Consider the following 14118-nt stretch of genomic DNA (forward strand, 5'->3'; position numbering starts at 1 on the left):
ATTTAACATAGCATGCCTCCCAATTTTCAAATAGAGAAATCTTACTGCTTTTTTTTTAACTCGGTTTACTGTGACTTTGAACAGGGAACAATATTGTTAGTAAGAGACTTGGTTTGGTTGGGTAAAATTCTAACCGTCCAACCGACTTTTGATACAGTTTGCCAATTATAGTTGGAAGCCAACAAGCTTGGTTCTCTTAAGAGCCAACTCCTTCGAGCAATATTCTTTTGCAATCGTTCACTTATTAGACGTACATACATGCTTCATATATCTTCTTCAATCAAAAAAATTTAAATAAAATAAATAAAAAGACAAGCTTCTTAAGTCTTAACATAAGCATGTTATACATGTTATATGTCATATTTGCATTTTTTTTTAATAATTGGAGAAAGAATGATTTAAAGTTTTTTTTAAGTAAAAGATCGTGTACTAAATAATTAATCAAATGTTCGAATGCATGTTTCATATTTGCATTTCCTTTTTGGATATTTCAAGACATTTAATGCACTTTTTTCTAATAAGAAACACTTGACATTGTCTTACATATATTCAAAAGAAAGTTTTGATTATATCATACGGGTGTCAACTAATTAAGCTAACAAAACACTTTAAAGATCATACCAAACCAGCTGGAGTTCTTTTTTTTAATCAAAGAGATAAGCTAGTAATTGAGGGAAGAGAAGATATATAACCTCTAAGCTATGAGAAAGATCCACTTAGCATGAACATATTATGGCTTAATGTGTGCTCAAAAGGAGCTAATCCAATAGTTTGATGCCCCCGAGTAATATGTTATACTTTTTTTTGTTCAAAATTAATGTCCACACTCACTTTCTTTTTATCTTATTACAATATTATGAGTAATTAAGATTTTAAAAACTAAGTTTTTAAAAATCTTAATCCCAAAATTTTTAATTTTACGTGATATCAATATAATTATAATAAAATAATGTAAAATAAACATTTTAAGGGAAAAAAATAATATGATACTAGGCCTTAGTTGGACTGTAATTCCTGTTTATTCAACTCCAACTAATTATTCCATGGATTACAGAAAAAAAAAAAGAAAAAGATCAGCATGCATGATGTGTTGATGTATAAAGTCGGTGATGGCCTTAAATTTGATCCGTGCATGGTTATGAGTTCAAAATGCAATGAAATCAATCCGCTGTAATAATGAGATTCTTGGCCTCCTAAAGTAGATCGGGACGATAGAAAGGAAGACAAAGGTAGATGGAAGAGGTGGCTGTCTAGGACAAATGGGATTGGGATGGAGTGAGCGGAAAAGCTTTGCATCTACAGTAGTTGCCATTAGATGCATACAGCTGTATGACAAGATATTCAGCAGAGTACGACAATTTTTGGGTTGTCTACATCGAGCAGAAAGGCTTAAAAATACTAGGATAATATTCAAACCACACATTATATGATAATATGCATGACCCTGCCCTCAATCTACCTCTCAGCCTGCCCTTAGATTTCGATGTCGAGACACCCCATCCGTCCATTCATTTCTACTTTTTAATCTGCTTTCCTCTCCCATCCTCGTACCTACCATTTACTCTATGTCTAAGCAAGTCACATGTGATTCAGCAGGGGGCTTTTCAGCTTACTTTGGGAAATGGTACAGAAGATTGTTTCTGTTGTTGCATGAACAGAGTTCTCTACTTCTCTTTTTTCTCTCCTATATAAGAGTTGCTTAGTCCCTCTTTTTTGCATCAAAAAATTGAGTTGTGGAGTGTTCCTAATTGCAAGCTTGTCTTTGCGTGATGGTCAAATAATTGAAGCCCTAGCTAGGCAGCCCTTTGCCTCTCCTATCAAAGCTTTCGAAAACCCTATGAGCTCCCTTTGCACCAATAAAGTCAATAACCTTAATCAGTCCATTTTTGGCTCACTCTGCTTTCTCTCTCTCACAAGATTCTTAGATATATAGGAGAGGGGGAGGCCGGCACCTGATGGATAAATGTCCATATATTATATATCTATCTATATTAATATACTATGAATGTTGAGTGTCTGTGATATAGTATATTCTTGTGAGGGTTATGGATGAAGGAGCTCTCTTCAGTCCAGTCCGAGGCAGTTGAGGGCTGGTACTTGGCTGCTGACTCGTTGGTTCAAAAGCTCATCAAAGAATGCGCAGGAAAATATGATGTGTTTCTGATCCAACGATGCAGGAGCTGCGTTCAGTTCTAGCTGTCACGTCTTGGACTGAAGGGAGCTCCCTCTTATTAATTCCACATAATTATTTTAATTCTGATCTGATTAAGCTATGTTAACCCTAGCTACTATTCTTGCATTTTGCTGTAGGTTGTTGCAGAAAAGGCTTACATAAAAATCCGGGGAAGATCAGTCACGTATAGCACACTTCCATGCCTGTTGGAGGCAGCTTACTTTTCTGGGTTTGATCTGTTGCCCTTGGTACAGATCACGAAACCTTAAAGCTAAATGGCGCGTGGAATTTCGCCAAGTCTTTTGTATGAAATTATGAAAGTCTCTCCAAGGTTCTTTTCAAACTTTTTGCCTTTAATAATAATTTGTTGTCTTTTTTATGTGAGAATTTTAATTTTTAATCTAATAATTAATTAAGATAAAAATTAAAGATCTATAAAAAAAAACTATCTTACTAACGATTTAAGTGTCTTGCTTTTAATTGGATTCACACTTTTTTTTTTCAGATTTTAAAACTGTTTGTAACAGGGGTGGCTCTTAGGTAAAGCCATGTAAGGGTTTTTAGACAATAGTGGAGTTAAGATTTTAGGTTTGAGAGGACGAAAATAAAAAATTTAATATTTGAAAGATGAAATTATAAAATTTTTAAAAAATAAAAATAAAATTTTAAAATAAAATAAAAAATATATAATTTTTTAAAATTTTGGGATGAGGCCCTTAGTCCTTTCCTTTAAGGGCTTTAGACTTCAAATTTGAAAAGATTCTATAATTTTATAATAATAATATAATTAATTATATTAAAATACATATAAAAATTAAGATAATTAATAAATATGTATTTAAAGATTTTCAATAGTTATTTTTTATATATATATAATATTAATTTTTTTTAATTTATAATATGAACTTTTGAATTTCTCTTTCCTCATGAATATACGGGAAGTTTGTTACGTTATTATCTTCGTAAAGTTGTGAGTTTCATTTAGAATTTATTACTTCTTATATATATTAGATCAAGCAATTTTTTCAATCTAAAGTATATTTGAATAATTTAAGATATATGAAAGTATTTTTAGTTTTTTATTTAGTGGTAAAAAGTTGAAGTCATTAGACGATAATAGTTTGAAAAAATATTACTTTAATCTTGAATATTCTTTAAAATATAACAACTATTCTAATATTAATAGTTTATATTTATTTTTAAAGTCAAAAATTTTAAAAGAAATTATACAAATAAAAGATAAGAGTTCAATCGACAGACTTAATTGTATAAGAAAAGTTGATTCTTTTCCAAATGCATATATTGCTTTTAAAATATGTTAACAGTTTTAGTAAATATTATTTCAGAAGAAATAAGTTTTTCAAACTAAATTAGTAAAATCTTATTTAAAATTAACGATGTCTTAAGAAATATTAAATGAATTGATTATATTATTAATTGAAAAAGAAATATTAGAATAACTTGATTATAAAAATTTAATTAAAAATTTTTCATCATAAAAGACTAGAACAATAAAATTTTAATATTTTTTTTAAATTTCAATAAAAAAGAACTCATTTAAATATTTCATTATAAGTCTTTAAAATTATTAAGTAGCCCTTGGTTTCAAGAGAAATAAGTTTTTGAAAACTAAAATTAATAGAATCTTATTTAAAATTAACGATGTCTTAAAAAAGATTAAATGAATTAGTTATATTATCAATTAAAAAATAAATATTAAAAGAACTTGATTATAAAAATTTAATTAAAACTTTTATATCTCAAAAGACTAAAACAATAAACTTTTTTAAATTTTAATAAAAAATACCTTATTAAAATATTTCGTTTTAAGTTTTTAAAATTATTGAGTCGTCCTTGGTTTTTAAATAATTGTTATGAGCAACTATGTAGTAATCTTTACCTAAAATAAGATGTACAAATTCTAAAACCTATTCATATAAGATATATAATAGTTATAAAAAAATATGAGTGCAATTATTAGAAATTTCTCCATAACTATAAGTCCAAATTTATTTCATCTCATTATTAATATTTTTACTTAGACATTTTTAATCTAAGATTTATTTGAAATTCTTATATTAATTAACAAACTTTATTTACTTATTAATTATGATAACATTTATCAACACATTGCAATTGAATTTTGTAAGGAAGAGAAGTATAAGCAAAAGTTTTTTATTATTATAATATTTATTAATTAGTTCTTTTACCATACCTTATTCGTCATGAATTTTATAAATAAATAATTTTCACTCTCAAGTCTAAACCATATACTACTAATTTTTTAATCTTATCGAGCTTTGAAAAACATTTTTCTTTACAATAGTTATTTATCTAGTATTATATAAATAATATAATTCTAAAATATATTGAGTCCATTTCTCATTTCATTGTCCTTGTATTAATGAGCAACATCTTTATCATTTACAACCTCTTCATCAGTAAAAGATCATATTCTGAAATTACTGACTTCATTTGATAAATATCATATTAACAAAGTCATTTAATCGAAAGTTTAATTGTCCTTACACTATGCATCGAGATTCTTCTGACAGTACAAGTTCAGTGAGAGTCACAATAATTTTTTTTTTGAAAAGCAAAGAGTCACGGTAATTTTCACCCACTTTAAATAGTTGGTGGAGAAATTTACTTTTTAAAAATTATTTTGGTTCTACTAATATCTTAAAAAAGTTAAAATACTCTTTTAGAAATATCATTTCTGCTTGCAAAAACATTTTATTCACTAGAATTATAGAAGTAATTAAAACCCATTTTTAAGTATCTAAGGAATAAGCATCTATCAAATTTTAAATGCTGTATATTAAGAACTTTTCTTGTTATGATTTATATATATGGGGTTTTAAATTGATTTTTTGGGATTTTAAACCTTGATTCTAACGAACCAACCAGACAACAGATCTGAAATCCAATTGATTCTTTTAGAATAATCAATCCAAATGGTCTCATCACACTATCAGCGAACGGTACAAAATTGGTTAGCAATATATATATATATATAATATTTATGAATAATGACTACTAGTATCTCATGTTGAATATTCATTTTATTTTTCAAACATGGCTATCAAAATTTTTTGATTTGTGCTTAAAAAGGTAAGAATATGAGTATATTCTAAAAAAAATTATTTTTATTTGATAAACGGAAAAAATCCAACTTGAATTCAACATTAAAAAGTTAAGTACTGAATTTTTAATTTTAAGTATTGAATTTATGATATAAAAATTGTTGGTATGTTATTGAAAACTAAATGTTAAATAGATTAAGTATTTTATATTGATAAAAGTTAATAAGGAAAAAATAAATTGTTAAAAAGAAAGAATTTAGAATTAATGCAATTAAATAATAATTTTTTCTTACAATAATACATTACCTAGCTAAAAATTATTTAAGATTATCAATACTTTTTTATGGAAAATCTTCTATATATTAAGTGACTTCTAAAATAAATTCTTGTACCTGTTGAAAAATAAATAAATCATTAAAAATTTTAATAGCAAAGATTTATCGAAAATATTCATCAATGTCATAAAAATTGTTTGCTAATATGAAAATACATAAAACAAAATTTGCCATGAACTTGTTCTTTTAATTTGATTAGAGGGAGGGTTCTAATAGAATTTATGAAGTAAAAAAATATACGCAATATATTAATTATTAAATTAAATATGGGAATACCAAAAAAAAAAAAACTACAAACAATAACGGGAATGTCTTGCGACAAAAAAAAAACAATACTATTAAACTTAGGAACAGATACGGGAACGTTTTGAAGTCTGTTGTCGATATTGATAGCCTGGAATGGCCGAATTGGAAATGGACAGTAGAAATGCTGAAAATGAAGGGTACTAAAGGGAAAAAAAGAGTCCCAAAATTTTCCACCATAAAAAGAGAGTCCTATTAATTTGTTTGAATTAACAAAAAAAAGTTGGGTGGTTTCTTGCTTTTTTTAAATTGATCCACTTATCAGGCGATATCTGATTCATGCTTCTACATCTCTAAACTCGAAAGTTCTTCCGTGAATCTTTGGTTCTCTCTTGTATTTTCTTCTCTTCAGCTGTTACTTCTTTCTCGACGTATTTTCCTGATTCGTAAGTTTTCGCTCTAACCCGCTCTTTGTCTTTGATACCCTTTTCTGCGTTCTCATTGATTTAGCTGGAGCAGGAATTTTTGTTTAATCTTTTCAGCTTTTTATCCATTTTCTTTGATTTCATTTAATTTCTTGCTGCTGGGTATTTTTGAAGTTATGGTTATTGATAAGTTTGTGAGATTCTGTGGTACTATAATGAATCCATGTTTTACAATTGACAACTTTATCCAATGGGTTTTGGAGAATGTGTCGGATTTCACTATTTTTGTTGTGTAATTCTTGTTCTTTTGTAGGGTTTGCAGGAAGAAATTGAAAATTTGGTGTTTAATATTCTAAGGACTTGGAAAGAAAGATGATTCGTTATTTAGCTGAAATTGCTAAAAATAATATGAAGTCTAGCGGTGAAGATTTGTTGAGTGCAGTGCCTTTGATGAAACTTCTGTCTCTTACAGTCATAGGATTGGTTCTTGCACATCCCAAAACGCAAATCATTCCGAGAGCTACATTTAAGCTCCTAAGCAAGCTTGTTTTCGCCCTATTCTTGCCCTGCCTAATATTTACCCAACTGGGTGAAAGCATTACGCTTGATAGCATTGCTCAGTGGTGGTTCATTCCGGTCAATGTATTAATCAGTACTTTTATTGGTTGCTTGCTTGGGTTCTTGGTGGTTATTATATGTCGCCCGCCACCTCAGTTCAAGAGATTTACCATTATCATGACTGCCTTTGGCAATACTGGAAACCTTCTTATTGCTATTGTTGGATCTGTATGTCACACTTCTAATTCCCCTTTTGGACGCCATTGCCACTCGAGAGGTGTGTCCTATGTCTCTTTTGCACAGTGGGTTGCTGTAATTCTTGTCTACACCCTTGTTTATCACATGATGGAGCCACCGTTGGAGTTCTATGAGGTCGTCGAAGAAGGGACTGAAATTGAGGAACAGAGGCCGCTTAATGATATCAGCAGGCCTCTTCTTGTAGAAGCTGAATGGCCAGGCATTGAAGAAACAGAGACCGAACATTCTAAGACACCATTCATTGCCAGGGTTTTTAACAGCATCTCAAGTCGTTCACTAACCACTTTTCCCGACCTTGATACCAATGTAGAGACTAGTGGTAGCAGTCCTATGTCCATTCGGTGCTTGGCTGAACCTAGAGTAGTGAGGAAGATCAGAATTGTTGCTGAACAAACTCCAATACAGCACATACTTCAGCCCCCTACAATTGCATCTCTGTTAGCTATCATTGTTGGTATGGTGCCTCAATTAAAAGCCTTTGTCTTTGGAAATGATGCTCCCCTATCTTTCCTCACAGACAGCTTGGAGATTTTAGCTGGTGCAATGGTGCCTTCTGTGATGCTCATTCTTGGGGGTATGTTAGCTGAGGGTCCAAATGAGTCCAAGCTTGGACTCCGAACCACTGTTGGCATAATGGTGGCAAGGCTATTGGTGCTACCTTTGCTGGGAATAGGGGTCGTGACACTTGCTAGTAAAATGAACTTTCTTGTCCCTGGTGATGCAATGTACAGATTTGTGCTTTTGTTGCAATACACTACACCAAGTGCCATTTTGTTGGGAGCTATTGCTAGCTTGAGGAATTATGCAGTTAGTGAGGCTTCAGCACTTCTCTTCTGGCAGCATGTGTTTGCCCTATTTTCTTTGTCTCTGTATATTGTTGTTTACTTTAAATTGCTGCCAAATATGTAGCTTGAGAGATTTGCCTAATGCCTTTGGCACATTAGAATCTTGCTGTGTGATTGTTTAGCAAGCGGGTGCCATCACAATGCAGCAGTCGCCATCCCATTAAATAAGATGGACTCGTTTGTTTGTTAGATGCGCGTTACTGGATACTGGCGATGTGATGAATGCAGTTGATTTTCCTTGTATTCTTCGTAATACCAGAGCAAACTATTTGTTGTTTTCTGTCAATGGTTGGATGGTTTAACCATATCTCCCAAATTTTTTGTAATCTGTTTTGGAACAATAGCATTTAGAGAATGATTGCTATGACCATCATTAAAAAGGTTGAAAGGGCTTCAAGGACACTTCTTTTCACCCTGTTATTTTATATTGATCTATATAAAAATTCATATTGAGAATTTAATAATTATTTATAGAAAATAGCAAAAATTTAAAAAAAGCATAAATATTAATTAGGTATAATGTATTAAAAAGTCTTTAAATTATTTTAAAAAATTTAAATAAATTTTTATTCTAATTTTAAATTTGAAAATAACAATCCCCCTACATAATAAATAAACAAAAACAATCACCAATATGAAAAAGTAAATTTGCATAATAAGAAATCATAATATAAGAATTTCAAAAAAAAAGAGAAATCATAACATAAAAATTGCTAATAGATACAATATTTCAAAGTTTTGGGTGAAGGGCCTATCTATTAAAATGACGTTAAGGATTCAATTTTTTAAGAATCTGTAAAATTGGGAATTATTATTTAGATAATTAAATTAGATTAGATTAATATTTTTTTAATATAAATAGTATTTTAAAATTTAAGTATTTGACTCATTAATTAATGTATATTCTTACTTAAAAAATAAAATTTAAATTCTCGTTCTTTCAATTTAAAAATAAATAAATAGTATTTCATTGGAAGTCACCAAATATTCATTTTCATTAGTCAAAAATTTAATTGGCATTCGTGTTTTTATATAATAACCTGCGCAGTCATCCATTAAATTTTGTCAAACATGTCTCACCTTTTTTTACAACACTTTCTAACCGCCTGCCATTTGTTACACACGCGGCGCACGCAATACTTCTATCCTCCCTCGGTTACTAATTAAAGGCAATTATCTCATACAATCATTGGGACCAAAAATTAGTTCCATCAAATAATGGAGAAGTCACATAAGCAACTTAAATATAAAATTGAATTAATTTGGTTTAACTCTAACAAGCTCAATATCAAAAGCATAAGCACAGTTTTTGGGCAAATATATATATATAATAAATTTATATACTCAAAATATAATTAACCAAAATTTATGAATTACTGGCATACTTTAAAAATCAGATCCCAAAACTAAAAATAAGTCAAAAAAAATAAAAACCCAAATAGTTTATTGTTCTGTATGAATTTTCTATGTATTTACAAACGAGATAGATCATCACTTTTCTTACATCATATGGATCCCAGCTACAAGAACCCCCTTAGTTATTTCCATGACATGGAAAAACATCACAGCCGCAGATGTTGGCACACTTAACACTATCAAAGCCAGCATCCCCAGAGCCAAGCTTGGCCTCGTATTCATCAACTGGGTTTGCAAAACACCCATAGCATCACATATTATCGAATCATAACTCGTGTAATAACGTTTCTCCCACTCCATCCAATTCGCCGGCGGCTCGTAGTTCCGCTCGATCATCTTCAGCTCGTGTAACCTTTTCCGGAGAACAATCATGTTTTCATCAACAAGACGTCCGCTACAATTTTGGTCGTGCGCCTCTCTTCTCATGGCGAATGTCTTCATCGAGATCGCCTTTCTCTGACGATGATTTCGAAGGCAGGTTCTTGAGCTGCGAAAAGGGTTGAAGGAAAGAGAGGATGAACATAGAGACGTTGATTCCATTGCTTTCTGAAGCAAAGAAAATTTTGAAGGATAATATTTGAATGCTGCGTCGATGGAAATGGGGTAGTACTGAGTCTGGCACTATATTTATAGTTTGATAGGCTGAATAAAATATGGTTGTGGCCTTGTAGGACATGTGACTCAGGCGATACCTTAGACGACAAGGGGTGGAGAAACCGTGTCTGTTAACAGCACATCTACAGTTTTTTAGCGCGTTATTTCAGAGTGGATCCCAATACGACAACACCTGTCACATCGTGATAGCGACATGTGGTTAATTTCCATTTTTTTGAAAATCCCTTAATTTATAACTGCATGATTAAGTTATCCTTTTAATATCCTTAATCATGCTTATTAATTTATTCTCCTAACAGTAATTATTGCTAAAGTCATCAATTATTGATTTCAATTAAGTTTAGGAGTAATTTAAGCTATTCTTTTTTCTAACACACAGTATTGGGCAGGTAAATTTACCGTCACATCACTGCTTGACTTACGATCGTCGAGTGACGGTGTTCGTTACGGAGAACCGGCTCGAATTTAATGAGGACGACGGTTAGGTTCTCTGTATCATCATACAACCACAAAGAGAAAAAAAAAAGACAAAATGGAGAGACGTACCAGAATAAATTACATAGGACCAGTTCGCCTATGAATTTATATATAACAAAAACAAAATTATCTGACAAATTAAGAAAAAAGAGGAGTTGACAGAAGTAACTTTGCTAGTTGGATTTTGGTAATATTTTATATGTATTGGAGAGCACCTGACGAGGGAAAAAACATGGAATAAGCAAACGCTTTATGAATTAAAAAGCATTTGAAATTGGATTCTGAAGGTATAAAGAATAATTTGACTAATTTAAAATGAATTATTCAAGTGTTAATATATATATATATATATAAAGGCCGTCCATAAGGATAACAAATAGATGGGAGCATGGGCAGCACCACCACCACCGGCCGTGGCCAGGTATCGTTGACCAAAGACAAGGTCACATTTGAAGCAAGTGGCGAAGGTGAAGGCATCATCCCATTTGCAACTGTGTAACTGACTCCTTAAACCATCTTCAACTAACTATTCACGCGTTTTTTTTTTTCTTAATTCCGTAACCATCTTGTGTTTGTTTAACAGAATGTTTGATAGGAAGATATCAAATCAGTGAGTAAATTAAAGAAAAAGTTATTTCTTAAATTTTGTTTAGTATAAAATATAAAGAAAAAAATAAAAAATTATTAATTTAAATAAAGTCTTAGGTCAGCGAATGTTATATGCAATTAATTAAGAAATCTCAAATTTATTACTACTTAATTTAATTGTTGGCTTATGCTTTGTATCACAAGTCAGAACTTAAAGTTTAATTTTGTGTGGCCAAATTCTAAATCATGAGTCTATATTTCTAACTCAAAAAACATGCTTAATATGTGGTAGAAGATCTATATTTATATACTCAAGAGTCCAAGACTAACTCCATCTTTTATTGATATAAGATTCATGACATTCTACCCTACTTAATTGTGTAACACCCTCGTTACTCTAGCTCTTTTCTCGTAAAAGAAAGAGACTCTTACCCTAATCCAATTCTATCTTGACCCTTATATCTCTCATGAGAGCCTTACATTAGTAAAAATTTGAGTTTGCTTTGATACCAAATGTAACAGACTGAAAGTTAAATCCAATCTCGTTTTAAATTTTAAAAATAGAACTTAAGTAAGTCTATAAATCATGGGTTCACGTTTCCAATCTAAAAGACATGCTTGAAAGGTGATGGACGATCCATGTTTAGGAGCTTGATTGTCTTTATCTTATTTGTTTATAAATGTTGTAATTAAAGAGTAAAGGTTGGTGTTTAGGAGTAGAGATAAGAAAAACTATCTAACAAACCATTATTGGAGTTAAAGAGTTATTACATGCCTCATTAAGGTATATGTAAAAAGCATAGTAAATTAAAAAATGTGTGACAATATTCTAACTCTGTTTGTAGAATTTAAAAACCTTATTGATTGTGCATAAAATAATAGTCCGTAAAATAAATACGTATATGATTTGTTGATTAACTTTAATTTCAAGTAGTTATTAAAAAGAAAGGAAGTCGATGTAAATTACAATTCTTTGCCATTACATAAACCTTATTATTTATTGTATTAAAGACAGAATTATTTCAGGTGAAATTTAAGAAAAATTATCAAAAGAAAAAAAAAAGAAAGGAAGTCTATGAAAATTAGAATTCGTTTCTAACAAATAAAACTTATTAATTATTTAAATAAAAATTGATTTGATCAAATGAATATATACAAAAATATAACTTAAAAAAAAAAAGAGGGAAGTCAGTGCAAATTGAATTCTTTTACATTAAATAAACCTTATTGCTTTATCTTAATATGTTTTAATGATGAAAATATGTAATACTAATTTACTTTTTATTGTAGCAAGCGACAGACGTGACGAAAAGTTACTTTTGCTTACAAGCAAAGTACATATGACGACCTTGGCGTGGCAGCGTGAGGAAGACAATAATAGCTTCGACACTACGAACAAAAAAAAAAAAAAATCATATTTAACAATTTATGTTTTTAGAATAATTTGTATAAATATGGTAAAAATATGATTTTCACAGCATAAGAATGTTATGTTGCAAATTACCTTTTACAATAAAATTAGATTATGAATACGATGACAATGAATATAGTTAAAAAAAAAAGCTCCTAAAGTTTGCTATCAAAGTAGTAACAAAGTGAACCCTAATTATATTATAACCCTTTTAACACAGCCATAACATGAAAGAGAAGTACGGCCGTTGAAGTTGATACGCTAAAAAGAAGAGCAGCTCCCATTCCCAAAGCCACGCTGGGCCTGGTTTCCATTAGTTTTGATTGCAAATATCCTACTGCTTCACAAACATCAGAGTCATAGTCTGCTTTCTTGTATTGCTTCTCCCACTCCATCCAGTGCTCGGGAGGCTCGTGATTCTTCTCCAACATGCTCATCTCGTGAATTCTCTTTCTTAACACGATCATGCTCTCATCAACAAGCTTCCCATCAAAGTCGCGACCATGTGCGTCCCTTTTCGACGCCGATATTTTGATAACTGCTCTCTTTTCTCCTCCGAGACCCTTTCTACGGCATAATGGATCGCCGGAGAATGGACGTGGCGAGAGAGCTGAAGTTGTGGAACAAAGAGAAGAAGTCGCTTCCATGGTTTTGGACGCTAAACAAAGTTGCTAAAGTTGTGGAAAGATATATGAACGGGGCAATGTTAATGACAAAACGGAGTATTTATAGACAAAGTGGGTTAGGACACGTGGCAGGAATTTACATGTTTGATTTCGCAGAAAGTTAAGGTTGGCCCAACGGAAGGGTGACGTGTGGGACAATCTCTTTTAACAGGAAGTCGAAGCTTCTGCAACGAGAAGTGGGAAATTGTATTCTACTGTAGGGGGGCGGCGATTCTACCGCGTAACTAATAATAATTTGACAAGGACTTTTTAGTATCTTACTTATCTCGGAAATTTAGTTACTTTTAGATGAATATGGTATCTAAAAAAGGTCTCTAAATTATTTAAAAAAATTTTTATATTTTTATTTTGATATAAATAAATTTTTATATTTGTATTTCGAGTCAAATAAATTCTTATAACTAATAATTAATTTAATCAAAATATCATTTATCATTTTATATCGTATAAGATTAACTTAGCGTATTAATATATCATAATTAAAAGTGAACAAATGGGTAAATTAAGTGATTTGATCTATCATACTTAAGAATTAAATGGAATAAATATTTTTAAAAAATTGACTAAAATTGATTAAATATAAAAGAAGATTAAACCGACCAAATACAGAATTGGTTTGATTGATTTGATTTTTAACCAATAGATCAATATTTTATCATTTTTTTTATAAATTGTAATATTAAAATTTATAAACTTTATCTATAATTGTAAAACATACAAATTATGTATAAATTAAATATATGTATATATAAAATATTATTTTATTATTATATATATGAAATTAATGATGCAGTTTATATGTTATAATATTTTAATTTTAATACTAAAGTTTGTATAAACAATAACTAATTATAAACAATATGTTATAAAAACTAAGATGAGAACTAATAAAATTATTAAGTATAATCATATAAATAAAATCTATTATAAGTTACAATAATACTTATGTATAAATTAAATATATGTATATATATATATTATATATTACTTTATTATATATAT

The 14118-nt window shown here is 30.1% G+C and overlaps 3 protein-coding genes across 3 annotated transcripts; 1 reads left to right on the forward strand and 2 right to left on the reverse strand.

The window, feature by feature from the left end:
* On the forward strand, positions 6014 to 8320 carry LOC18609738 (protein PIN-LIKES 2). Its single transcript, XM_007045008.2, has 2 exons — positions 6014 to 6283; positions 6576 to 8320. Exon 2 carries the CDS (start codon positions 6635 to 6637, stop codon positions 7985 to 7987), a length of 1353 nt encoding a protein of 450 aa, XP_007045070.1. The 5' UTR covers positions 6014 to 6283; positions 6576 to 6634; the 3' UTR covers positions 7988 to 8320.
* On the reverse strand, positions 9331 to 9966 carry LOC18609739. Its single transcript, XM_007045009.2, has one exon. The coding sequence runs from the start codon at positions 9877 to 9879 to the stop codon at positions 9424 to 9426; it is 456 nt and encodes a 151-aa protein (XP_007045071.1). The 5' UTR covers positions 9880 to 9966; the 3' UTR covers positions 9331 to 9423.
* Positions 12482 to 13136, reverse strand: LOC18609740. The gene has a single exon (XM_007045010.2). It carries the CDS (start codon positions 13075 to 13077, stop codon positions 12631 to 12633), a length of 447 nt encoding a protein of 148 aa, XP_007045072.2. The 5' UTR covers positions 13078 to 13136; the 3' UTR covers positions 12482 to 12630.

This window comes from Theobroma cacao, chromosome 2, assembly GCF_000208745.1.
Source record: "Theobroma cacao cultivar B97-61/B2 chromosome 2, Criollo_cocoa_genome_V2, whole genome shotgun sequence".
Classification (NCBI taxonomy): Eukaryota; Viridiplantae; Streptophyta; class Magnoliopsida; order Malvales; family Malvaceae; genus Theobroma; species Theobroma cacao.